Source organism: Gossypium hirsutum, chromosome A03 (genome assembly GCF_007990345.1).
Source record: "Gossypium hirsutum isolate 1008001.06 chromosome A03, Gossypium_hirsutum_v2.1, whole genome shotgun sequence".
Lineage (NCBI taxonomy): Eukaryota > Viridiplantae > Streptophyta > Magnoliopsida > Malvales > Malvaceae > Gossypium > Gossypium hirsutum.
In genome coordinates, this window is record NC_053426.1 from 849952 (window position 1) to 877614 (window position 27663).

Consider the following 27663-nt stretch of genomic DNA (forward strand, 5'->3'; position numbering starts at 1 on the left):
ATATAATCATAGCCCTAAAATTAAACTCAAATTATTACAAATCACTCTCCCTAAATACCTCATGTTACATATAATATCTCTCCATAAAGAACCTCTAAACAAGGAGTGTCTAAAACACCCAAAATGGTTGAAAGAAAAAAGTCGATCAATCAACCTATTTATAAGCTATTCTCCAACGTGATAAGCGGCCAAGAGATAAGAACTTATTACTAACTTAAATGCTGATAATTATCTTCATAAATTAGCTGAAAAATATTCAAATAAATCTCTTTATAGAACAACTTACATCAACTCCAAAACTCTTAAAACATAAGGATAGGATAAAGATAAACATAAGTATATTTATCACTTCAAACTTCCTTTGTCCTCCAAGTCAATCGAATGATTAAACATGATATTTGGCACAAAATGCTTCTTAATTTGAGGAAAGACCATGATCTTTTAAGCCCAAGTTCTTGGTACTGAATATGGCCCAAAAGCTGTATCAACTTTGAGTAGAGCCTTTGAAGTAGAATGTCAATTGGACAAGTTAAATTTCAGATAAAAATTTGAATTTTTGGTTGTTTTAAGTTTGGATTGTTTCTAATTTGGATTATTTGAAGCTTAGGTCATTTAGTTTCAAGGTTCGAGCATTTCATGTTAGATCATTTCGAATTATTTTTTTTGATATTGCATAATTAGAAGGTTGGTACTTACATATACATATGGTAAGGACATACACCACTAACACACATTACTTCCAAAGGAAGCTGCTCAAATAAAGGTCTATCTCTTGCCCCTTCAAAGGCTCAAACTCGGATGGGTTCTATTAGTGAATATCTCTTAACCATCAGACCAAACACGAAAGTTCATTTCAAATTATTTTAAATTTTGATCATTTTAAAATTTCGATCAATTCAAATTTAAATTAAACATGTCTAGATTATTAATTTTTTTTATTATAATAAATCAAATTGATTCAAAATCCAAAGTTCAAAGTTAAACTTCTTCGAATATTCTTGAAAGAACTATTTGAAAGGAAACAACTTGGAACACAAACTAATTAATTTTCATAGGTAGGACATAGATTCTATATTTTTTATTTTCTGTTTGTTTGATTTAAGATTCCAATTCTTACATTAATTAAAAAAAACCATGTTTTTACTTCTTATAATAAATAAAACTCAGATTCCTGCTGCTAGACAAAGTCTGCATATTTACCCGAATATATAAGATTCCCAACAACAATTAATTCCCTTTCCAATAATAACATCATTTAACATAAAGGTTTTTTTGATAATTTATGACACCCAATGGAGGTTGGCTCAGTGCTTATATCATATAAGTTGGTGGATATCGAGTCAGCTACTTATTTGTAATGTTGTTTTATGATAATATGCCATTGTTCTTACATCAACGGCAGGACTGTTTGGGTCACCACTGCCTTCTGTTTTTTTTTTTTAATTATTACAGGGAGGATCAGGCTTAAATAATCAAAGGTGACTTGGCACACAGTCAATTTTGTTTCATTGTCCCATTACACTGTACTATTTTGCTTGGAGGGCACAGTATTGAACCTATTATGAACCTTCAAGGAAATTAGCTGTTTCACCCCATTGTTCTGAATTTTAAAACTTGATATAATCAATTTGAATACGAATTCAATTCATATTTTTACCATTAAAAGTTAATAATTCCAACATGTCTAGCTTTGATATAAAAATGATTTGAATTTGAAATGATCTAAATCTAAAATATTTAAATTTAAAATGACTCAATCAAGTAATTTAAAATGATCCTAATTTGAGTGTCAAATTGAATGAAAACACGCAAAATGATCCTACTAAACTTTGATGGGTACTCAGATAGTTTGAATTCAAAATGGTTTAAACTCGAGATGATCCAAACTTGAAATAACACGAAATAACCCAAAATGACCACAACTTGAGTGCCAAATAAAATGAAAAAACTGAAATGACCCCACTGAACTCCGAATGGCACTTAGATTACCTAAATCCAAAATGTTTTGATCTTGAAATGACATGAACCCAAAATAATCCAAACTCGAAATGACTTGAACAAGTAACCCAAATGACCCCTACTACAGTGCCAAATTGAATGACAAAACTTGAAATGACCTATTGAATTTCGACTGGCACACGGATGATCACTTGGGTCCAAAATGGTCTAAACTTGAAATGACATGAACCCAAAATGATTCAATCTCAAAATGACTCGAATAAGCAACCCAAAATAACCCCAAATCAAGTGCTAAATTAAATGACAAAACTCGAAAGACCTCATTCAACTTCGACTGGCACCCAAATGAACTACATCCAAAATTATTTGAATTCAAAAAAATACAAACACAAAATAATCCTCACTAAAACTAACCCAAATTAATATTTTTCAAAAAAGTTAAAATCGAATTCACCCAACTCAACGCCTCAATTCACTATAATATATGTAGAACACATGATTTCTCTCATGTTTTGTCCATTTGTTATAGGCCTGCTTTTGGCAATTTCTAGGGATTGGTCTAAAACCCTAAGTTTTAATTTAACTTCATTGTGGTTTTCTTCATCACCACAATTACTTAAAGTGAATGAACCAAAAAAAAAAAACTTAAAAGTGGAATGTGAAAGTGAAAAGTTAGTATATACAAAAGAAAAGAATATATGGATGAATGTAGACGATTTGATTGATCATATTAATGAAACCCACTTAAATTAAATATAATGAATTAAGATGTTAATTAGCCACTTTGTCTTCTTCAATAGTCTACTTCACCTCCACATATTTTGATCGTTTTCTGTAGGTAATTGGGAAGGTGATTGTCTATAATAAAGTGAAGAGATAAAAGTAAGAGATAGAAAAGTTATGAGAAGTGTTTTTTTTTTCTTAATTTTCTCTGATGTATATGCTTTGCATTAACATTGACTTGCCACACTAAACATAATATTTTATATTATATAAATTTTAGAGTTATTTTTTTCCTCTTAAATGATGAGAAATTATGAGTACTTTAATTAAGTTTTAAGTACATAGTTTTTTTTATTAATGGATATAGATTTTTTTAGCGCAAAAATTTCACTGGCATGATCAAACATTTAAAAAGTGTTTGGTATGATTGAAAAGTTTTAACTTTTTAAGGAATTAATGTTTGGTATATAAAAAAAGTGTTTATTTTACTTGGAATGTAATATTCGCTTGAGAGTTATTTTTCCACGAATAATAGAAAGTGGTTCCTTGATAATTGGTGGGAAAGTTAATTTTCTATATAGATAGAAAGTTAAAAAAAATAATATAGTAAGATAAAATTACCCTTATTTTGACTTGAGATATTAATTTCTTCAAGTTAAAAAAATAATGATTATCTTTGTTAATGCACTTTTGAATTAGGAGCTTGGAAGATGAGTGTATCTGTAAGAAGGGCAAAAGGTGAGTTGTGAGGAAGTCGAAGTTGGCAATCTGATTGCTCTCTGATGCACTTAAGCCAGTGAATGATTCATGGTTATGGAATGATTGCTATTTGATAGGTGGTGCGTTTATTTCCGGTTAGTATAAAAATAATAGTGACGGTGAGATTAAATATCCTAACAATATTGTAACGTGAGACAAAAAATAAGCTAAACGTACCGCACCTAATCGTTCATCCAAAGCCACCCTTAATTGATGAGAATGTTGATTGTACATTGATATCTACAAAATCCTTCCAAATCTTAAGGACACGGGTATGTTTATTGTCTGAGTTACAATTGGAGATTCATATGTTGGAAAGCTTCATGTGATTTAGAGGCTAGAATTAATCTTATTCCGCTATCTATATAACATAAGCTAGGTATGGATAATTGTAAGCCTACTCTCATTACTCTTCAGTTAACTTATCAAACTTTAGTCTATCCAATCGGAGTAATTGACAATGTTTTAGTAAAGGTCGAAAAATTTATTTTGCCTACTAACTTTGTAGTTTTAGACTATGAAGCTAACCCTAATATGCCTTTGAGCATAGGATGAATATTTTAGCAACTTCTAAAACTCAAATTGATGTCGAGAAAGGTGAGCTTAGAATGCAAATTGAGAATGAAGTTGAGTGTTAATGAACGGGGTTTTTAAGCTAATAACATTTTAGTTTGTGATGAGCACGATACTTTGGATATATACTTATTGACGAAGTTATTCGGTGAGCACTTTAGATGATAATTAATCTTTCTCGACTAATGAAATTTTTGAGCTCCAATTGTAGGAAAAAGAAGCAGTCAAAAAGAGACTTGATGTTTTGGTTGAAGAATAAGAGACGCGTGGAAATTTAGCCTAACTTCAACGAAGGAGAATTTTGGTGGTGTTACTTATGAGCCACCTTGTTGAAAAAATTAAGGTCATCGAGCGACAACGTTAAAACTAGTGCTTCCAACTAGGCAATTTCAGAATTAAATTTGTTATTACAAGGATTTTACTTCTGATTTGTTTTTATTTAACCATTTTGTGTGTTTAGTTTTAATTTTTGTTTTTATTCTATATTTGAATTTGATGGGTGTAAAGATGAGAGCATTGATGCTAAGCAGACTAAAAGAGGTGAATTTAGACTCATCATAAGTTCGCGACTTGGCCAAAATGTGAAAATGAAAAAAAATTGGCCTAAGGTCGTTGCATTATTAGGTGGTATCTTGGCATGAATTCCAAGGTCGTGGCATGGAAACAGGAGGTAGGGGCAAAGGGACGCCGTGACATCAAGGCGCCATCAACAACCCCTTGGGTTAGAAGACTGCGATGCCAAATATAAATGTTGCAACTTAGATGTAATTTTGTAAATTGAGTTTTAGTTCAATTAATAATAATATTATTATAATAATTAAAAGAATGTAGTTTAGAGTAACTTTTTCGTTTCACCTTTGATTTAAGCTGCTTCCACTTATTACTAATAAATAATTTTTTCCTAAAAAACTATGATTGTTTTAACCATAATTATCGAACAATATTATTAGGATAGGTAATTATTTTAGTGATTGAAAAACTGTTTAGTAATTGAATTTGAGTGTAATTATTTAAAATTACATAAGTTGACATGTTTGAATAAACATTGTAATTAATAGATCTTAAGTGTAATTAGAATACTTCATGATACATAATACATATGACGATTTGATTTTAATTTTTGTTACTTGTTTAAAAATTATTTTTATCAAACTAATAATTTTTATAGTAATTAGTATTTTTTTTAAAATATAAATTATGTAGCTATGTAATTACAATTTATATTACTAAATATAACATAGGAAATTACGATGTAATTACACTTTGTTAGTCAAACACATCTAAAAAATTACAATCTTTTATAATTAAAAAAAATGCAATTACTACTCTAAGAATTACAATATAATATCAATCATGTCTATTTGTTTATAGTGTGGTATGAGCTAAATAATAATAGTAATACATTTCAAGCCTAAAATCATGCATACTAAACCTCCATCCAAGTGGCTAAGTCAAGTCAGCTATATTATTTGTTAACTTTAAAGCAAAAATAGGAATCATATTCATACTTATATTATAATATATGCGTATATAACAGTGATAATTTTATAGCTTTATGGTGCAAGCTGTATTCAAATAAACGATATTGCATGCGCTCACTTTAGTGGTCGAAATATTTTAATTCAATCTTTAAAATATTAATCTCGTATCATTAATTTTTTTTTCAATTTAATTATTAATTTAGATGTTAATTGTCAATTCAAATTTGATACAAATTATTTTTAAAACATGTAAATTAAACCGTGAACATATATGAGCCTATTGACTGACCAACTTTGATAAGAATTTTGACTGTTATAACATCAATCACAACATCATTCTTATGAGTGAGAAAAGAGAAAAAATAAGGAAGATTGTCAAAATCCGCAGTTATATGATTTGCCATTTCCTTCTCTAATTTATCAAGTAATGGGAAGCCAAAAGAAAGTCACAACTATTAAATACTATTTGACGGCAGATGAGCTGAAATATTTTGTCAAGTTCTTTGTTGGAAGTCATGTTAATGACGTACTACCACCATTTGCACTAGCGAAACCAAGTGAGAATCATGAGAAATTTGAGTTACATGATGTGCTCACAACTGCTGCAATATAGTCTCTGAATGCTATTCAAGAGGCACACTCTTGCTCATCTTCAAAAGGAGCTTAATTTCTTGAATACTTAGCATCATCACATCAAATAGTAGAACCTTGAAGTCTTTTACTATATACAAGACCTTCGAAAGGAGTTTCCATAAATAAAAGGGGAGTAGATATATGTTGTTGGTAAGGGGAGTTGTTGCTTAGGACTTGATAAACGGCATAATAGTTTTTAATTAATTTGTTCAAATTCGATCTGAATATGAATTATTTAGATTATCTATTAATATAAATTGTTTTCTTGCATTATGATTCAACTATATAACGTAACTTAATATTAGTTAAATATTAGATAATCAATAAGTTAATTTTTTCTTACTTTTTACTTTGCATGTAAAAATCATTGATATTATATAAAAAATATTAATGTAAATAATAAAATTTTATTGAATCAATCTTTTTGCAAAATTATTAATATATTTGATGATATCACTACACTAAAGATATTAGATCCTAACAAATAGAATAAAGGTTAATTATGAGTCTTGTGAATGGAAAATATTGTACTGATAAAGGGTGGACTTGGATGAGCAATGGTGTACTTTTAGCTTACTTTTTCTCTTTTGCTATAGTATCGCTATAGTATCTAATCTTATCGTCACAGTTGTTTTTACACTAACTGTAAGTAAATGAATTGCCCATCAAAATTCAACCTAAGATACATATGATGAACTGATAAATTTTCGATTTAGCGACTTTTAGCTTGAGCATGCAACATTACAATTATTGAAAAAGGACCCAATAGGTTAGGCCATTGTTCCCGGCTAGTGGCAAAGAGACATGATCTATCTTGAGGAAGATTATAATATTAGTGATTCGTTTTTTGTTTATAAATACCCCACCATCATGATCTAATTTCCATCATACAAATGAAATCAAATATTATTATCGCCCACAAATTCAACAAAGTTTTTTTCCTTTATGTTCATGGATATCAATGACATAATCCCACTATAAAAAAAAACAAAAAACAACACATATCAAAAAAGAAAATATGATTGAATTTTAAGACCCAAAACTCTCTCTCTATATATATAATCTCATATAAAATAATGGATGACTTTTGGTTGTGGTTAAATAAAGGGAAGATTTTCCTTTCCATAAAAGCTGAAGATTAAAGATAATTTAGAAAAATGGTGATAAGCATACATGGACTAAATCAGGTAACTGTCTGCCTCAAAATACCAACTTATGATGAATCATTAAAATCCCTAATATGAAATGGGTATTATTATTCCTATAAATTTGGTACTGAAGTTGATGGGTTTTTTGAAAATTTTAAAAGAATATAAGTGGAATCTGACTCTTGTGTTGGAAGGGAAGTAGATCACTTAATTTGACTTTTTTTAAGGATAATTTGAAGTTGTTTTAAAGGTATAGTATTAAATTTAGTTCTTTATATTTGTATTTTTTTGTAAATTTAGTTCATATTCTTTTCTTGAGCTATATTTGGCCATTCGCCTTTCAAAATGAGTCAAATCGTTCTTTTAACGAAATGATTACTAAAACATTAATTATTTTCAACAATGCTGGCATAGCAACTAGTGTAACAACTCACGTACGATTCAGGCTGAAATGGCACTATTTGTTTTATATGACACGTCAACAAATAATTTTAAAAAAAAAATTAGAAAAGAAAAGTTATAAAAGGTTCATAAAAATTCAAAAAACCATGGAGTAGATGAGAATTGTCATATGGGTTGCAATTTTTAAAAATCTAATATTTTAGTCAGTATTTCTGCTAAAAGAACAATAATACAACTCTTTTGAAAAGGTTGGATGTTAAATTTAGCTCAAAATAAGAATAAGGGTCAAATTGACAAAAGATGTAAATGTTAAAGGTTAAATTTGATATTACGTTTTTTTAATTATGTAAGTTTAATCGAGGGGCGAAGCCAGAAAATTTTTTTAGGGGGGCCGGATGAAATTTAAATTTTCTATAGTTTAGATCTTTATAATTTGTAAAGGATTAAATCAAATTTTTATAATTTTAGGGGGGGCAAAGTAAAATTTTACCTTTACTAATTTAAAATTTTTAAAAAATTTAAAGGGCAAAAAATATAATTTTACATTTTAAGGGGGCCGGGGCCCATGCCAGCCCCCTATCTATGCCCCTGGTTTAATCCCCATTACAATTACAAACAACGCAATTGAATAATTATAATCAAAATCAATATTACAAAATACAACCGAATTCATAATTAAAACATATTCATATTTATATTAGAACAAATCCCGATATACCTCACACATTATGTAACTTAAAGCATAATAAATCTAAATTGGGAATCCACTAATAATTTACAAGATGAAATCAAAATATAATATCTCGTATTTCCAAGAACCTCAATCTTACTATTAAAATATTGTCTCATTGGCAATAATTTAGACTTAAATATATTTTTAAATAGATTTAATACATGTTTTGACATTTGTATTATAGTAAAATTTTCGTTTTGGTCCTCCGTCAATCATATTAGGTCCTTAAATTGGCTTAATATATATTTTGGTCCTTGTATATTATAATGAAATTTTCATTTTGGCCCTTTTACTATTGTCTTTGGGTTTTCATTTATTGGCTTAAACAATCACACGGGCACGGGATTTTTTTTAACAAAAACGATCAATGGGTTAACATGATGGACAAAATGAAAATAAAGTATACAAAAATATTTTTAAAAAAAATAGTAAAAGGATCTAAGTGGAAACTTCACTATAATACAAAAGCCAAAACAAGTATTAAGCTTCTTAAATCTATTAATTTCTAATTGGAATTCTCCATGTTTATTTTACGATTTATATTTGAGATTCGTGATTATTCTTTCCTATAATGTCATCTTCAAAGGTAAACTTGTATTTTCCTTGAAGAATACAATGAATCTTACTATTGTATAGAATGTTGCAATTTAAAATATATTAATATTATAAAACTAAGGTGAAGATATGGGGTATGAGCATGGATGAGGATGATAAGCCACTCTTTGTATACATATTATTAATGATTTATTATTACAAAAATTAGAACAAATCTATTGTATCTACGAGGATTTTAGGTTTGGACGTCATTGATAAGTTAGTGCCATTGGGACACAAGTCAGAGAATACGAGCTATTGCATTTCACTATCATAAAATTCCTTTTTGCCTTTTGCCATATCAACTCTCCTAGGGAAAATAACTTATTATTATTATTATATTTTTTACCTACCATGAAGGTGGATTGGTGTTTCAACTTTGAGAACAAAAAAAAAATATTTATTTATTTATTTATTTTTACAAATTAATTAACAATGAGATATAAATAATGGGACTACCATGGCCTCAATTATGACATATTTTTTAATGCTGATAATGGTGCCCCCCACGCATTAATTTGAACAAATTTATCACTAAAATAATTTTGTCTCTTTTCTATTTTCTTTTTATGTTGATAGATGTGGAAAATTAGGGATGTTAGGTCTTGGTGTAATAATTTTTGCAAAAATATTAGATGAGAATTTTGTGTTTTTGTTATTCAAAAAATAGATAAATTAGTCTCTGAATATTAGATCAAAAAATTTTATTCATTTTTACTATTGAAAACTGACATGATTAATAAAATAATCAAAAAACGACACTTGTTTTAATAATAAATAAGGATAGATTTTTTAACGGAATGATCAATTTACTATCTAATCTAACATATATGAAAAATATAATCTAGCTTTTAGTACAAAAACAAAATCAACATGGAATTTAGTTCGGAATAAATTGTTTTTTTCTTTATTTTAATATGCAATATCCAAAGAGGGGAAGTGGAAGATTTAAAACCTAATTATAATCGTACAAAATCTAAATAAACTTATTTCTTTTAATTCTTCCAATGTTGATGTGGTATATAATTTTTAAAGGACTAGCCACGAGGGTTTATTTATAAATTTTATTTTTATAAGTGAACTTTAAGCAAAAACCGACATAATTAATGTCTTTTTGTTGTTCTTCATCTTACAACGTACGTGCATGTGGGTGACAGTGTCCACAAATATCAATGTCGAATAAAACATGTAAAAACTAGCTAGCAACGTATAATTAATTAAGTTAATGTAGCCTAGTTTTCAATCTTAACCTTACATTATTACATCATATTTTTATTTAAATACTTAATGCTTTTTTTTATATCTATGAAAATCAGAATTATTATAGGTTTTGACATAGTTGGGAAAAGTAGAGATCTTGCATCTAGAGTACCTAGGTTTGAGACCTACAATGTATAGTCCCTATTATGAGTTGTTGGGTAAAAGTATTATAGAGGTCCTTGTAGTAGGAGTCAGATTGAATTTTGCCATTACTACTTAAAAAATAGGCAAATTAGTCTATGTACACTAGATTAAAGAGCAAATTGATCCTTTCTGTTAAAATTTTTATCTATTTGTACTATTAAAAACTTGTGTAGTTGATAGAACAACCAAAAAGTGTCATGTGGCATGCTACTTATACCTCATGCTGACATACAATAACCAATTTTTAACCCTAAATTTGGATGTGATTTTAACAGAATAACTAATTTGCTCTTTGATCTAGCGTATAACGACTATTTTACCCAATTTTTGTATAAATGGGGCAAAATGTAATTTAACTCCTAATATAAAGTCCTCAATGATACTATTACTTGAGGTGTTGTCATACATGCATTTTAATCCATTAAAGACTTACCTGGCAATAAAGATGTTCATGGGTCGGGTCAGGGCAGGTTCGGACTTAGCCTATACATGATATTAACACACTTTATGCTTGTCGAAACTCGGCCTGGCCAAAATATGAGCCTAAAATTTTGCCCAAATTTATCCATATTTGTAAATGGCTAACCCAAGCCCATTTTAGGTCTGCATATTATTTTTTAAAAATTTTAAATATATATTTATATTATTTTTAATTTAATATTTTTCTTTATTAAAATTTTATATATAGTCACATTGACCGTTTTAAATGTTTACATCATAGTAATAGTATTATATACTACTATATATTTAATTTTTATGTGTCATGAATTACATAATATATAAAAATAATATAACATAAAACAGGTCAAACTCAAACCTTGAATATCCAAACTTGAATCCGATCTATATTTTAAACGGGTTTAATTTTTTTCTTTTTACCTAAACTTATTTTTCTAATTTAATATTTTTACTCAAATATTCTTATATTTCAGATTAACTTTCGTTGGATGGATATACTAAATATAAACAGTTATACCTAGCAAGCTACCCAAGGAATTTACTAGTAAACCAATTAAATTCTTGGAAACAAGGAAGAATTTCAAGTGTCTCAAATCTGTTGTCAATATCAAATAAAACCCAACGAGAGACACATCATGGATATTGGAGAGGGACCCCAAAAGAAATCCCATATTCTTCATCAATCCAAACAACTAGACATTAAAAAAAAATAAAAAATAAACATGTTAAAACATCCCCTACACCACCCCAAAACCCATCACTTTCTCAATCCAAACATGTTGCATATAATCTTATAAAATATAATATAGTATAATATATATTTTTCTCTTTGTTGATTTGGCCATGTGGGCATTCCCCTTTTTGTTTTTTCCACGCAAAATCTCCACCGTTGAAATCACCTTCACCACTTCTATTTATTCACCTCCCTCTCTTCTCCTTCTTCTCCAAAACTCTCTCCTCCCTTAGTGATCATATTGGCTTTCATCTTCTACATTACACCACAAAAATGGCTTGCTCAGAGGTTTGTAAAGAGGTCAGTATAACCTCAGCCTTATATACTTTTTTTTTCTTACCATATATCATTACTAGCTTATACAAAAGACATGGTGGATAGATTTACATGCAAATGTTAATCAATATCATTTTAACAATAAAGCAGGTGGAGTTGAAACAGGAACAAGAAGAAGCATGCACTAAAGATGGAACTATTGATTGGCATGGCCAACCTGCTATAAAAGCAAAATCTGGACAATGGACTGCTGGAATTATCATTCTCTGTAAGCTCTTCATATATATATATATATACACAAAATATATATATCCTTAGATTAGCTTTAGCATTTTTCATTGTACTTAATACCAGTAAATAACAGTAAGGCAGTGTCTCACTATCCAAAGATCATATAGAACAGCTTCTGATCTCATAAACTTGGATACATGGGTCCAGAATCCATATATATCACCATCTATACTTCTATACACACACACACACACACACACACACACACACATATATATATATCATTTACTGAGTTTTTTCATTATATTCAAATCTTCAGTTGGTGCAAATCTCTGAGTTTAGTAGAAAGGAAAAGGAAATGAACAGAAATAATGAGAGGAGAGAACTTTCTATTAAGGGAAAAAAGACATTCATAACACGTAAACAACACTCCTTTGTGATTTTGCATGACTTGGGTTCTTGCCACGTGTCCTCCTCCATTATTCCTTTTCTGCAGAGTGCAGAGAATAATTTGCATGTTCTTTTTCAGTTGCTAAACGTGATCTTAACGTGAAAGCCAATGGAAAAATCTTCTATTTTATCATCTTTTTTTTTCTTTTTCTCTTGCACATATGGTTTATTGATGTTTTTGGATTAATAAATTGAGCAGTGAACCAAGGGCTAGCAACCCTAGCTTTCTTTGGAGTAGGGGTGAATTTGGTGCTGTTCCTCACAAGAGTGTTGGGCCAAAACAATGCTGATGCTGCTAACAATGTCAGCAAATGGACAGGCACTGTCTACATTTTCTCTCTTGTTGGTGCTTTCCTCAGTGATTCCTATTGGGGAAGATACAAAACTTGTGCCATCTTTCAAGTCATCTTTGTCATTGTAAGTTAACTCTTCTTATTCTAAAAAAATGGGATATTTGCATAAATTTGACAAGAGTTTATTCCACCTATAATCTAAATTTGAAAATGATATTTTGTGTTCTTTTGTCAGTTTAGTCATTAGCTGATATAAAATATTAGCTTAAATATGAGGTAAAAATTCCTTAAAACACAAATAGGGTTAAAGTTGGAAATTGCTTTAGGAGATAGAATTGAATTATATTTTTTTGTGAGATAAAATTGTAACTTTTGGAGACTAAAATACAAGCCTGCTGCCTATCCATTTGGATTCTGACTTTGAACAGATTATATTATAAGCATGTGTATTTACTACAAGAACAACTTAGATATAAAATGTTAAGAAAGATAAAAAAAATTTAATCTTTCATTAATTATGTTTTTAACGTATCAGATTAAATATGTTTATACAATAATTACACAATGTTTATAATTTGATCTATATTTTACACATATTCCACATAATACCGACATTTAATACTTAAATTACCATCTAAGCTGACAAAAAGACTAATTAATATAATATGTGTGAAAATGGAATTATCCAAATATTGCACCTACATGATTCCTAAATATGTATATAAATATATTCCTTGAAAAACCTCAAATGGCAGGGATTGGTGTCACTATCACTATCATCATACCTTTTCTTGATTAAACCAAAAGGGTGTGGAGATGAAGAAACAAAATGTGGGTCACATTCAGGCTTTGAGATAGCTCTGTTTTACCTCTCAATCTACTTAGTTGCACTAGGGAATGGAGGGTATCAACCAAACATTGCTACATTTGGGGCTGATCAATTCGATAAAAACGACCTTAAAGAAGGTCACTCCAAGGTTGCCTTTTTTAGCTACTTTTACTTAGCTTTGAACCTTGGGTCACTTTTCTCCAACACCATCCTGGGGTATTTTGAAGATGAAGGGATGTGGGCACTTGGATTTTGGGTGTCAAGTGGTTCTGCCTTGGCTGCACTTGTTTTGTTCCTAGCTGGAACCACCAGGTACAGGCATTTCAAGCCAAGTGGGAACCCACTATCAAGGTTCAGTCAAGTCCTTGTGGCTGCAACAAAGAAATGCAACATTGATATGCCACTTGATGCTGATAGCTTGTTTGATGTGGATCGAAATGATTCTTCTATCAATGGCAATAGAAAGATTCTCCACACCAATGAATTCAAGTAACTATCTAACCATAATCCAATCTTCAAATTCTAACTGTTTTTGGGTTACGATTTTGAGTTTATAAGTGTTTTTTGAGTTGAATCTTTTTGGGTTTTTTTTTTTAAAATTCGAGTTATTTTAAGTTTTATTGTGGATATTTTTTTCTTCATGTTTGACACTCGAGTTCGAGTAATTTTTATTTAGAATTTGGATTTTTCAAATTGAGTCATTTCAAATTTAGATCATTTGTATTTGACAATTGATTTCAAATGATCACTTCCAATTACTTATTTGATCATTTTGTGTTTAGGTTATTTTTTCTTCAAGTTAGGTTACTTGGCCAATCATTTTGAGTTTAGGTTTTTAATTTAGGTCATTTCGGTTTTGAATCATTTGTGTTTGACACTCAAATTCAAATCATTTCAGGTTACTTATTTGATCATTGGTGTTTAAATTACTTTTGCTTCAGGTTAAGTGTTAGGAACAAATAAAGTAGAGTTGAGTTTGAATTCATTGACCGGGTATTTAAGTTCGGGTCATATTTGACTGCTCAAATTTTGATCTTGTGTATAGGTTCTTGGACAAAGCAGCATACATAAGTACAAGGGATATAGATGATCAAAAGAAGGGAATTTATACACCATGGCGTCTTTGCCCTGTTACACAAGTTGAAGAAGTTAAATGCATACTAAGATTACTCCCAATATGGCTTTGCACCATAATCTACTCTGTTGTCTTCACACAAATGGCCTCACTCTTCGTGGAGCAAGGCGCTGCAATGAAAGTCATTGTCTTGAACTTCCGTATCCCACCCGCCAGCATGTCTAGCTTCGACATTCTCAGCGTCGCGTTGTTCATATTCCTTTACCGACGAATCCTCGATCCACTTGTAAGCCAGTTACGAAAAAAGAGTTCCCGAGGACTCACTGAGCTTCAAAGGATGGGAATCGGACTCATCATAGCAATACTAGCAATGGTTTCAGCTGGAATTGTAGAATGCTATAGATTAAAGTATGCTAACAAAGACTGTATCCATTGTGAAGGCTCAAGTTCCTTGAGTATATTTTGGCAAGTCCCTCAATACGCATTTATTGGCGCATCGGAGGTATTCATGTACGTCGGCCAGCTCGAGTTCTTCAACGCACAGACACCCGACGGGTTAAAAAGCTTCGGAAGTGCACTATGTATGACATCAATATCATTAGGGAACTATGTTAGTAGCTTGCTCGTGACAATGGTGATGAAGATTTCAACTGAAGATCATATGCCTGGTTGGATACCAGGGAATCTCAATAAGGGTCATTTAGATAGATTTTATTTTCTATTGGCTGGTTTAACAACCATCGATTTGGTTGTTTATATAGCATGTGCTAGATGGTATAAATGTATTAAGCTTGAAGGAAAAGGTGATGAAAATGATGATGAGAGAGGTAGCTTTAATAAAGTGTGATGATATGTACTATGTATATTCCCCATTTACAAAGAAATTCTATATGTGTTTGAATGAAATTTATGAGCTTTGGCAAGGCTTTTGTTGTATGTATTAAGCATTTAAATTAGATCTATGTATAAAGTTGAACTACTCATCAAGTTCGAAGATCTATCTAAAATTTGAGTAGATTTAGTTAAAAACATTAGACTCAGAAAATGAGCTTAGAAAAAAATAAGTTTGTTTAAAATATGAGTTCAACTTGAACATTCAAGACCCAAAACTTAAAAATAATATGAACAAGTTTAAAATGGATTTGGATTAACTATTGACAAATATGGATGGGTTTGGACAAAACTTATATTTAAAGACGGGCTAAATTTAAGAATGTATAAAATGTATTAATATCATCCTTAAAGTCGACTCAACCCAACCTGTAAATATTTCTAATTCAGATTATTACATGTTAAGTTATTTAGAGTTCGAAATTACTTTAGTGAGCCTCAAAAGCCCATAAAATTACATGTTGATTGGATTAAATTGAATGCTTGAGCACATTTAGTTAGTGGCCTATTTTATCGATTTTAAACATTTTGGGCTTTTAATTTGATTTTTTTTTTGGTTAAACCCGTTTATGGTGAGTTACAACATGATGTTGGGGCTTTTTTTAATCTCAATTTTAGCTAAAACCCATTTTGTGTAAAATATTTTGGGTCTTCAAAAATATTTGGGCTTAATGATTAATAAAGTTTTAATTTTTATTTTAATTTTATTTTATTTACACTTGCATTTGAATTAAAGAGTACACGTGACATATCGTGTGTAACTATTTGATTATTTTGCTAAAAATTTTATTCATTTTTACAATTAAAATTGGTCTTTGTATGTCAAAATGATGAGCATGTGACATGCCACATGTAACTATTTAGTTATTTTGTTAACAACACCAAATTTTAACAGTAGGAATTGATGAAATTTTTAATACTTTGCTTTTTGTTCTAACGTATAGGGACTAATTTGCTTATTTTTTTAATAATAGAGACAAAATATAATCTAATTCTTAATACAGTAACCTCCATGACACTTTTACCGTCAAATTAGCAAGCTTTATGGTTAGTATAAATTCTTGGAACAAGGTTATTTCATGACATTAGAATAATCTTGACTAGATATCTACAACACTTACACTTTGATGTAATTGTTGTTGCCTTACCATGAGTTGTGACTTAATGAAATAACTTACAACTAAAAAAAAGTAAACAATGAATATAGTCAACTGGTTAATCTAGATTCAATCTTACGTTTACAAGATTCACTTAAAGAGTAATTTATTATAATTTTTACAGTATAAGAGATTATTTAAGCTCAATTTCCCTGATGCTTGTTGCAACTTCACTCCCATACAATTGCAATGAAAGAGCTTTTCCGACTACGATTTTCCTCAATAAAAATTTAGTACAGACTATTAAAACAATTTGATTACACAATAATTTTCTCTACATAGGTTCCTCTCAATAGATGGATAAGTACTCACTTAATTCCTCACAATCATACGGTTTTTAAATAGATAAATTTATGCTTTTCACCTCTCTTCGAATAATGGTTTAGAGGTGGGGTAGTGTGATTTATTCGAATTATTCGAATTTGAAAACTCAACTCGATTCAAACTCAAAATTTTAAAAAAAAATTGAGTTAATTCGATTAACTTGATTCTAATAATTCAAATTTTGAATTTTTTTTCGAGTCGAAATGAATTTTACTCACCCCTATGAGTTATGGGTAGTTCTAAACATTGTATTATGGAATTGGGACAATCTATATCTTGAACTTTGAAGAGCACATGGAAGAAGAATATATTGATAATCTTAATGATACAGATTCAGATGATAGCAAACTTGGTCAATGACTAGCATATGATTATATGGAGTATGCCAAATGTTAGAGAGGGAAATATCCCAATAAATATAGAATACTAGAACAATTAGATAAAATTGCATAAGCTGTTTGTTTTTCTTATTTTTTTATTAGTAACCGTATTGTCGACTACTTTAATATATTATATATGATGAACTCTAAAGTATTATTGATAATTTTTAATAATAATTAATACTTTTTAGAACAGATATTCTAAAGTCTACACAATTAGAGAATCAACTCTCACTTAATAGTGTCTCCGATGTGAGAGATTTACCATTATATAATTCTTAAATAAGGTAATTGGATTTATGTACCAGTGTAATTACAATATATACTACCCATTGCGACCTAATAAATTAAAATTTAATATGTCAGCCAAACATGTCTAGGTAGTTGAAATTATATTTATAAGTGGATATAATTACTATCATAGTAATTTTCATTTATTATGAGTTGTCGTTGATGATATGGCTCTGAGCAAGGGCGAAACCAGAACAATTTTTTAGGGGGCGAATGGAATTTTTATTTTTTATAGTTTATATCTTTATAATTTTTAAAGGATTAAATCAAATTTTTATAATTTTAGGGGGCAAAGAGCAATTTTACTTTTACTAATTTAAAATTTTAAAATAAAACTTAGAGGGCCTAAATAGCAAATTTTTATTTTAGGGGGTTGGGGCCCATGTTAGCCCCCCTAGATTCTCCTCTATCTCTAAGATGATATTTTAGACACGTAACAAATTTTTATTAACTCTTTATTACTACATAAATATTTTAACAAAAAATGGGTTTGGGTAACATTATAAACCAAATGAAAATATAAGTACCAAATTGAAATATTCTCAAGTGCTAAAATTAATAACAATTTATGTATTATATAAGGACCAAACCAGGTATCAAGCAAAACTAAAATGAACATAGGTAAATGTTGTTTAGATATCCAACGTTAATATCAACTAAATAATTGAAATTTTTTACTTTTTTTTTTATTTACAAAAGATGGATATAGTGAAACTAAACTAGACCGGTTCAAGCTTTTCCAGAATAATCATCATGTAATAGTTGAAATTTTCCATTTGGTTGTTGCATGAATATAAAATTACCCAAAGGTCTCGAGAATGCCAATGTTGCCAAACCATTAGTACCTTGTTGTCTTCTCTGAAGATATGTGAAATTCGAACCATCCAAGGATGTTAAAGTAGATCCTTAATTGCTCGTGTCACAGTTGAATAATGTTGCTCACCTCCATTTACTTGGATCACTTGAATAGCTTCAGTACTATCCATCTCAAGTATTACTTGCTTTAGGTTGAGATTCCACACTATTTGAAGTCGTTGTAGTGCACCGTAAAATTCAACCATAATCACCAAACAATAACTAATATTTTTTGAGAAATCAGCAATCCAAAATCCATATTAATCCGCTTTACCATTTCAACATTGATATAACTAATATTAGTAAGATTAGATATTGATATTTTTGAACCCCATAAATTTACTTATCTAAAAAAGGTTTTCTTTGTAAATTGACCCTTAAATTATACCTTAATTTTTCAAATTCATCCTTAAATTTTGTCTTAATTTACTCCAAAAATAATGCCAACTAATTAAAAAAAATGATAATTTAGGGACCAATGTACTAATTTACTAAAAGGAGTCTGCTAGGGTTTCTCTCTGCATCTATAAATACTCATTTCACTCATCAGCTTATCAGATCTTCACGCGATTCATTTATTTTTTCTCAATAATTATCTTCCTCTTTGTTTGGTAGAACTAATTGCAGTGATGAACAATTATTCTGTGTACCAGAGGATTCATCTATGACGGTAACACAATCCCTCTAAGAAGTTCTGAGCTCACAAAAATCCGATTCTTCCTTTAAAATTTTTAAAAAATGTCTTCTTTTTTAATTTTTTTAAAAGAAAGGGAGAATCAAAAGCGATGAGATGATAGAAACTCGTAATTCACTGATCTAATAATTTGATGTTACATTGAAGTTCCGACAGGTTCTGATCGCTTTTTATTTCCCCTCTTTTTTTTTTTGAAAATTTAGGGTTTTTTAACTTGAAATATATTCTGGGTGTCTGATGAATCTCAATTGTTTAATGGGTAATTTGGGTCTGAATTAGTATTTCTTTGATGGTAAATCAGCTTGGAGACATGATACCCGCTTCTTTTCTTTTTTTTTTTTACTGTTTTTTAGAAATATTATTAGCTAAATAATACCAAATCTTTTGTTTAGTTCATAGAGCCGTTTATCAAATTTAATGATGGCTATGCATGTATTAATCATGTTTTAGATGCTTTCATTGAATTGCATGCTATTAATTAGAACATTATTATATCTCTGCTCAGCTATTCAATGCTTTGATTCTCTTTAATTTGGTTTTAGGTTAAATTCTGTTATTAGTCTCCACTTTGAGAAAGTTGTGTATTTTGTATTTAGTCTTTGTACCTTTCGAATTGGTCAATTTTAACAGTTATTATTTGTTGAGGATTGAAATTTTAAATTTTGAAAAGTAGAAAGATTAAATCTATAATTTCTCAAAGCAGAGGGATTAAAAGTAGAATTTAGCCTTGTTTGTTTATCAAACCAATTAATTTTTCAGATAAAAGTACAAGGACTAAATCCACAACTTTGGCAAAGCATTTTGTAGTAATAACAAGTTCCTTTCTTTTTTAAGTATTATATATGCTTTGGTGTTTTCTAGTTGAACTGTTTTTCAGATTGCTCATTAGGCTAACTTGTTAACATACTGAATATTATTTTTAAGTTTTGATTAATAAAATTTGCATTACCATTAGTTTTTTACATTGTGGCTGTGTTGCTGCTTGAGTTAAAACTATTGAAAGTTCGGTTGAACTCTGTTTAGATGAGTTTTGTTTAATTCTTACTCAAAAAGAAGAAAAAAATGCTCAATGAGGTAGTGGTGGAGGTATCAAATTGTCATTGTTTTTGAATGTATGGTCTCATTTGCAAGGGCTTTTTTGAAGAAATTAGGATTTTATTAGGCTTATTTAATAATGGTGTTTAGATAAAAACTAGTGTATGGTTGTTTAGTTCTTACTCAAATTGTCATTGCATTGAAACTATGCTTTCATTGTTTGAAGAATTAGAATTTTAGTATGTTTCTTTGCTAAGTGGTTGTAGGCTTTAATAGCTGATTATAGGTCTTTCATTTAAAGTTTAGCATATCCTAAGTAGTAATTTACTTAGGTCATGCTAAATTTTGAATGAAAGTCCTATTGTTTAGTTATTATTAGTCTTATGCCATATTTTAAATCACTAATTATTACTTTAAGCACTTAGATATTTATGTCACTTTAAACTTTGAATGGAAGTTCTATTCTTTAGTTACTATTGTTCTTATGCCATGTCATAAATGAGTAACTATTATTAGTATTATGTCATGCTCTCAATGATTTGAGCTTGTAGCTCTCTAAACATGATGGCTACATCATTATTTGGAAGGGTCACAATGCTTTAAAACCATTTGGGGCAAGAAAATAACAAATTGACTAATCATGAGCATTACTTTTATATTTTGAATTGGGGAAATTTATTAAAATAAGTTAAAATGATGATGTGGTAGTAAGAATATACGACACTTTCTAAACACCTATAAGAATTTTTTTATTTAGGTTCCACAACCATATGAGATTTCTCTTGGAACGGTTTGGAGGGTGTCGCCTGTTTTCTTCCGACATCGGTAATGGTCTTTGCACTCTTTCTTTAAAAACTTATATAAATCTTAACCTTGTTTGCTAATAAGATTTTTATGATTTGCACACTTGTTTTGCATATCCATTGTACACCTAAGGTGCAGGAGAGAAGATGATACATTTTGTCTATTTTCTTATTTAGGATGAACAAAAGGTATGCATAGGAGTGAGCACATAATTTGTGGAGGGAATCTGAACAAGTTTTTGTAGTTTGTACATGATAGATTTCTTTATTATATTGTCTTTTTGAGAAAGATCTCTCACCTTGCTATATGGTGTACAATGTTTTGAAGAATGCATACATGTAATTAAGATTTTGATATGCTGGTTCAGTATATTCTTATGTGGATGTTTTGTGTTATCACTAGATGAGCCCAAGGTTTCCTTTTTTGTTTCAACTATAAAATGCAAAATTGTATCTAGTCTAAAATGTATTAGTTCAAGCCCATTTTAATAGATATTATTTTAATTTAATATTTACTCTGACTAAAATTGTTTTTAAATTTATTGTAAATTAATTCAAATTTCCCTTTTTATCTTTTAATAATGTGATCGAGTTCGATTTTTGCTTGTAAAATCAATAATTGAAAAAAAAAAATGGAAATTCTATCTTAATCAAGATGATCAAAATGCAAGTTTTTGAAGATTATTTTTTATTTAATAATAATTAAGGCTTAAACTTAAAATAATTGAAAATTTAATTTAAAGTCAGAAACAAAATTTATTTAATCAGAGTAAGTTTATAAGAATCCAAAAGATAAAAAAAAAATCACTAAATTTTATTCTATAGAAATAATTTCAGCACTCTCGAAGTTTCCATTTTTATTATTACAAATAGACGTATTAACCCTACCACTGTCCAAATCCAATCTCTTCTTCCGCTAATTCATCAACATTAAATGACCCACATGTGCGGTCCAAATTGCATCTATGTGGCCCTTTCTACGCCCTCCATTTTCTTGTCACTATGAAACCCACTACACGCTGTCTTTTTCACTCTTGCAAATGCAATAGACATCGGTTTTGTCTTTTTTTGTTAAAAACCCCCTCTACTATTCAAAATTTTAAATTTTATTCCTTGTAATTTCTTATTATCAAGAATTTAATCCCAGTGTAAAACAGAACTAATTCTTAAAAATAAATTTACAACAAGTATGGGGACTTATGACATAGTTTAACAAACTTCTTTTTCCTACTTCGTGTCCACCTGTGAAATGATGCTATCAACAAAAGAAAGAAAAACATTGAACCACGCGCTCCAAAGGCACGTGCTTTCCTTCTGAAAGAGTTCTAAAATTTGGGAAAAAAATCTCAAAGCTATAGTTTCATGTCAACATGAACTAACGGCCGGAAGCATTGATGTGAGGAGGGACGGTGGAGATGCCTTGTCTATAAAGTTCAGCAAGAACACTATCAGTGGAAGGAGGCTTTAGACCTAATGGCAATGGTAGCCATGGTTTGTTTATTGCTTCTTTCACCATCTTGTCAATCACCTCCTCTTCCTGGCATTCAAACAAAACACAAATTAGGGGATAAACCAGGGCGAGTCATTCAGGTTCGAATTATTCGATGAGGATTCAAATAGTTTGATAGTTTAGTTTTTTTGGGTAGGGTCATTCGAGTTTAAGGTTTGAAGTCTAAATTCGAATTCAAAGATCCGAGTTATTTCAAGTTCAATTTCGAAGTGACTCAAAGTTTGGTTTAGGGTCAAACTCAAGAGATAATGATTTTTACCTACTCAATCGCCTCATTTCTAATCACACTTGCAATCACGATAACCGAGTAAAATAACGTTCTCATAAGTCGCTATGTAACTACAAAAATGACGTTTTAATGAACCTAAATTTCACAAAATAATTTAAACATTATTAATAATTGGACTTGAATTTTAGAATTTGAAAAGTATGACTAAATTCCAAATTTGTGAATAGTACAACCTTATGGTACTGAAACAAAAAATGGCGGAATACATACCAGATGATGTTCAACTAAGGTTTGTGGCATGCCATTTCTTTTGTCCACATTGCACGGTTGAAACCCGGACGCATTCTACATATTCATTCATGCACTTCAATCATATAAAAACACCAGATTTTTGTTTTTCCAGATAATCTAAACAAGTATCATTAAACTAGGTAGCTAAATACTCACTTGAGGGAATGTAGAGAAATATCCTTGAGGTGGCAGCATAACCGGGCAACCCCATGCATCGGCATGCACCTGAAACCAAAAAAATCGATCATGCATATAATATATATATATAGCTGCATTTCACGATTTCATAGCTTGGACTATTGAAAAGATGGAATTGTAGACGATAATAAACTCACCCCAGGATAAGGCTTCCAATGCCAACTTTCCGTTGGTTGCCATGGGGGGTAACCTTGGGTGCCCCACATCTGGATGGTGGGTGGATGAGAAGGTGCTCCCCACATGGGATAGACTGGACCAACTGGGACATGGTGATATGGAGGGAAGGCCATGATCGGTTTATGCGGATAATTACAAATTCTTTGCATTTGAGGTCTTTGTAGCCATCTTCGATCATCCTCCTTAGGTAACATGTGTCTCCTCTGCATTCGATATTTCTGTTCCGCAAACAAACGGGAGGCTCATTACCCGTATCTAACACTAGAACCGTAATCCAAGTAATATAGAATATATATATTACCAGTCCGAGTATATATATATTTCTGTTCCACAAACAAATAATATATATTACCAACCTGGAGATGACTTGCCACATTATGCCTCGTCAAGCCTTCTACTTTCATTAGCTCTAGTATTCGAGACGGGATAGCTTGATCGATACCAAGTTGGTCCACTGCTTGAACAAATTTCTTATGCAGTTCGGGTGTCCAATATACCTGATAATACAAACAACGAGAACAAAAAAAAGTACAAATCAACATCTACAATCACATGCAATTGTATGTAAATCAGCATTACCTTCAATTTTTTCCGATTAGCTTTATCAGGACATGAACTTGGCTTTTCAGCAACAACATCAGAACCTTTGCTATCTACTCGGTTTTGCGGACTCTCGCCCATGGTACCATCAACTGAGTCATCCTCCTCTTTTACATTGGTCTCACTCGGTCCCTGAGGTTGGCCACCTGTTGCAGTTGTATTGCCACTGGTAGTTTCGACTGATTCGGTTTCTCCATCTTGCTCCCCGCTCTCTTTTTCTATCGAGCAATGAGTATGATCTTGGCAATCTCTATCGTCTAACAATCTTCCTCCCTGTTCTAATTGTGGTGTTGAAGGAGCCGGGTACTTATCATTACCTGCAGGTGGTTCACTGTCATTTTCATGAATCATAGATGCATCTTCTGTTTTTTCCGAGTCTTCGTTTTTAGGTTTTAGATTTTCCGGTTGTTGTTGTAACATCGAAACCACGGATTCTTTAACGGGTTTTAGTGATTCAGTAAGGTCATTCCCTCCTGTATTGAATGCCTGTAAATGGACTAATAAAAAATGAGAATTCCCGTATTGTAGTACCTTGATTGCACCTTACATATAAATTTGAGAGAAATTCAAGCGGCATCGGGATTCCACACCAACCTTATGAACCACATGCTGCCATATATTCCTTAGTTTATCCTCAGAAAGTGGTTTCTTAAGGAATTCAACCGCACCAAGCTGTAAAAAATGTTTTCAAAACATTCCACTCGTATTTAGCAATAATGATATGTAGAATCAAATTTAGGGTCTACGGTTGACAACATTGATGCACACATATGCGCACGGTGCACCTGAAAATACACGTAAAACTGTTCAGTAAATGGTAGGCGAGAATAAAACTTACCGCTATGCACTTCATCATGGTGCTAATACAATGAATGTTCGAAGTCACTGAAACAAAAAAAAAAAAGGAGTTACAAATGCATTAGTAACTCAATGAACTTGACAATATGTTCAACAACCGGGATTGGTGTATAGTTTCTGAACTTACTAATGGTAGGCAAGTCCTTTGCCGTTTCAAGAAACTTGAAACTCCCATTGTTATTGTCCGTACTAACCTGTGAAGAGATCAGATACATATTCAAACTAAATGGTATTCTAATGAAGCAAGTGATGGCTCAGCCTTGTTGAATTTATCTCGAGCATAACAAAACAAGAATGGCAAAAATATTTCCAAAACACATGTGCTTACGAGTTACGACAAATCATCAACATTTGAACCATGCTTCGTGTTAACCAGAAATTGTTGTAGAAACTAAAGTTCATTTATTACCTCTACAATGGCTACATGGAAGCTTTCAGGTCTACTCGAAACTGCCAAAATAGCTTCATTTTCGTCATGGAAAGCATAAACTGCTAAAGGCACAGTAAATCAATAACTTTTATCATACATTAAAAGAGATACAAAAGCAGGTAATATAAACAAATGTCACATTAAAGACTTAATTGCCATTTGCTATGTATGGAACTATACCAAGAACATAATATATATATTAATAGTATAAGAAAAGTTTGAACTTTTTTAAAAGCCACCCCACCACTTAAAAGAGAAAGCTTATACATTTTTCATCAAATTAAGTTTTAAAACATTAATACTACCAAAAAGAGAAAAAAGCAATTACTTTTGTTGGTTTGGTTCAACATGTGGAGATCTATTTATAGCATATTCTAAGTAAATGCAATAAATTTGATTCCTTTTGTTTTTTTTCAAGTGTAAAAAATAAAGTCCAATCTCACATGATAAGTCTTGGAACCTATGTATATAATTGTGCATGGTAGATCTCAAACTTGGGTACTCAGGATCCACCTTTGCCAACTGAGCCAAGGCCTCATTGGCAAATTTTATTCCTTTTTATATAGCTTGTGATTGCAAAATTTCCAAGTTTCATGTATGATTACATCTTAGCCCCCCCAAAAATAGTAGATTTTTCATTTAAACCCTTAAAGTTTTTATAAAATTACATGTTAATATAATGGTAAAATTGCATTTGACAATAATTTATAATTCATCTTTGGCCCCTTATCCATGGTTACATCCTAAACCAAACTTCCAAAGAACCCAAAAAAAACTCCCAATCTAAAGCAATGGAACAATAGTAGATGCATTGAGGACAATATAAAATGAATTCAACTAACAAAAGGGGAGATTCTGACCAATATAGTCCATAGCTTCAAGCTTTGATTTTAGCTCATTTGCAGAATTGGTGTCTCCATCAAGAAGAAGGATTTTAAGACCTTTTGGGAAATCCTTCCATGTTGATAAATCGTTAGCAGTGCAAACCATAGCTGGTTTGTGGCATCCTTTCTTAAGCAACCACCAACAAGTACTGCAAATCACTGTTAATAAAAAAATCTGATTATTTCAAAAAAAAAACAGAAAGGTTGAATCTTTGATCTAATGATCAAATCAAAGAGAACAAAAATCATAAAGCAAGATCCAATTTTTACACAAATTCAACCAAATTAAACAACTTTTAGTGTTGATGACCCCATTACAAATGCAAAGGTTGCAAATGAAAGACTAAATTTTGACTCATAAAAGGACTTTATTGAACAAAAATACATTATTTTAAAGGCTAATGCATGATAGATTTTGTTATATGCATGCAGCATCAAGTACTTGATGATTTGCCAAATAAAGAATTAAAAAAAGAAAAGACCTTTTTGTTGATTACTAATTAAAGGAATGATGATGATAATTAGTTACATAGTAGCAAAGAATAATAGAATTAGAGAAAGAACCCATTTAAGATCTCCTTAAAATGCATAAGAACACATGTATATTCAAAGGAACTAACCATTTAAAAAAATCAAAATCATACTAAAACCCCATTTCATGCAAAAAAATTTAGAAAAAAAAGGACCCTTTTTTTCTAGTTTCCAGAAAAAACTCAATTGCATGCAACAAAATATAAATTACCAAAAAAAAAACCCAGAAAGAACTTGGAACTGACTGCAATGGAAGACAAATGGGTTTTTTTAAAAAAAATATATTTCACCTCATAAAGCTCTTGCTTTTGGTTATGGCTACAGCATCAGCATGCAATGAAAGCTTTAAGAAAGGTAAAAAAAAAAGTATTTTTTTAAGTGCGGTGCTTGTGTGAGAGAGACGATGTCAATTTTTGTGTACTGTTGTTATCAATTCCCTATAGGCCACAGAATATGCAAATAAAGAAAAATCATTAAACTTTTTCATTTTCACCCCCCCCCCTTCGGCTTTTTAGGAGAATAGTGTTCCTCCTAATCTACAAGGGTCCATGATTTTATCTTGTTCAAAAAAAATTTAAAAATAAATTAATTAATGTATGTAAGATAAAAAAATAAATTAATCATTTTATTAAAGAATTTATTTATTTTTATTCTTAAAAATTAAGTCACGTGCATCAGAATAAGGTCCATATTTTGGTTATTCTATTATTCAACTGTAGAAATAAACATAATTTTTAATAAAATAATTAATTTTCTCTTTAATCTAATGT

At 30.4% G+C, this 27663-nt stretch overlaps 2 protein-coding genes, 1 long non-coding RNA gene and 3 other non-coding genes across 11 annotated transcripts; 5 read left to right on the forward strand and 1 right to left on the reverse strand.

Annotated features, from left to right (window-relative positions):
• The first annotated feature begins 11809 nt into the window (after positions 1 to 11809).
• Positions 11810 to 15661, forward strand: LOC121223362 (protein NRT1/ PTR FAMILY 7.3). 3 transcript variants are annotated; one of them, XM_041104666.1, is made up of 5 exons: positions 11810 to 11889; positions 12028 to 12145; positions 12758 to 12975; positions 13607 to 14169; positions 14726 to 15661. In XM_041104666.1, exons 1-5 carry the CDS (start codon positions 11875 to 11877, stop codon positions 15600 to 15602), a joined length of 1791 nt encoding a protein of 596 aa, XP_040960600.1. In that variant the 5' UTR covers positions 11810 to 11874; the 3' UTR covers positions 15603 to 15661. The 3 variants fall into 3 exon arrangements, with proteins under 3 accessions (XP_040960600.1, XP_040960594.1, XP_040960596.1); XM_041104660.1 differs by having other exon boundaries at positions 11817 to 11901; positions 12025 to 12145; XM_041104662.1 differs by having other exon boundaries at positions 11817 to 11901.
• Positions 15662 to 19209: 3548 nt separating this feature from the next.
• On the forward strand, positions 19210 to 21540 carry LOC121223372 (uncharacterized). Of its 2 annotated transcripts, none has more exons than XR_005920716.1 (2): positions 19210 to 19323; positions 21140 to 21540. It is a non-coding gene; the product is annotated as an uncharacterized lncRNA (long non-coding RNA). The 2 variants fall into 2 exon arrangements; XR_005920715.1 differs by having other exon boundaries at positions 19216 to 19503.
• On the forward strand, positions 19275 to 19355 carry LOC121225482 (small nucleolar RNA U61). The gene has a single exon (XR_005923344.1). It is a non-coding gene; the product is annotated as a small nucleolar RNA U61 (small nucleolar RNA).
• Positions 19436 to 19514, forward strand: LOC121225487 (small nucleolar RNA snoR14). The gene has a single exon (XR_005923366.1). It is a non-coding gene; the product is annotated as a small nucleolar RNA snoR14 (small nucleolar RNA).
• LOC121225469 (small nucleolar RNA Z101) lies at positions 19573 to 19669 on the forward strand. The gene has a single exon (XR_005923341.1). It is a non-coding gene; the product is annotated as a small nucleolar RNA Z101 (small nucleolar RNA).
• A 794-nt stretch (positions 21541 to 22334) lies between the features above and the next one.
• On the reverse strand, positions 22335 to 27422 carry LOC121223366 (two-component response regulator-like APRR2). Of its 3 annotated transcripts, none has more exons than XM_041104682.1 (12): positions 27184 to 27422; positions 26339 to 26521; positions 25458 to 25537; positions 25176 to 25242; positions 25029 to 25075; positions 24785 to 24862; positions 24170 to 24676; positions 23947 to 24087; positions 23551 to 23808; positions 23372 to 23440; positions 23195 to 23269; positions 22335 to 22722 (listed from the first exon to the last, which is right to left on the reverse strand). In XM_041104682.1, the coding sequence occupies exons 2-12, from the start codon at positions 26466 to 26468 to the stop codon at positions 22561 to 22563; spliced, it is 1614 nt and encodes a 537-aa protein (XP_040960616.1). In that variant the 5' UTR covers positions 26469 to 26521; positions 27184 to 27422; the 3' UTR covers positions 22335 to 22560. The 3 variants fall into 3 exon arrangements, with proteins under 3 accessions (XP_040960616.1, XP_040960606.1, XP_040960613.1); XM_041104672.1 differs by having other exon boundaries at positions 25458 to 25540; positions 27184 to 27374; XM_041104679.1 differs by having other exon boundaries at positions 27105 to 27347.
• Positions 27423 to 27663: the final 241 nt, after the last annotated feature.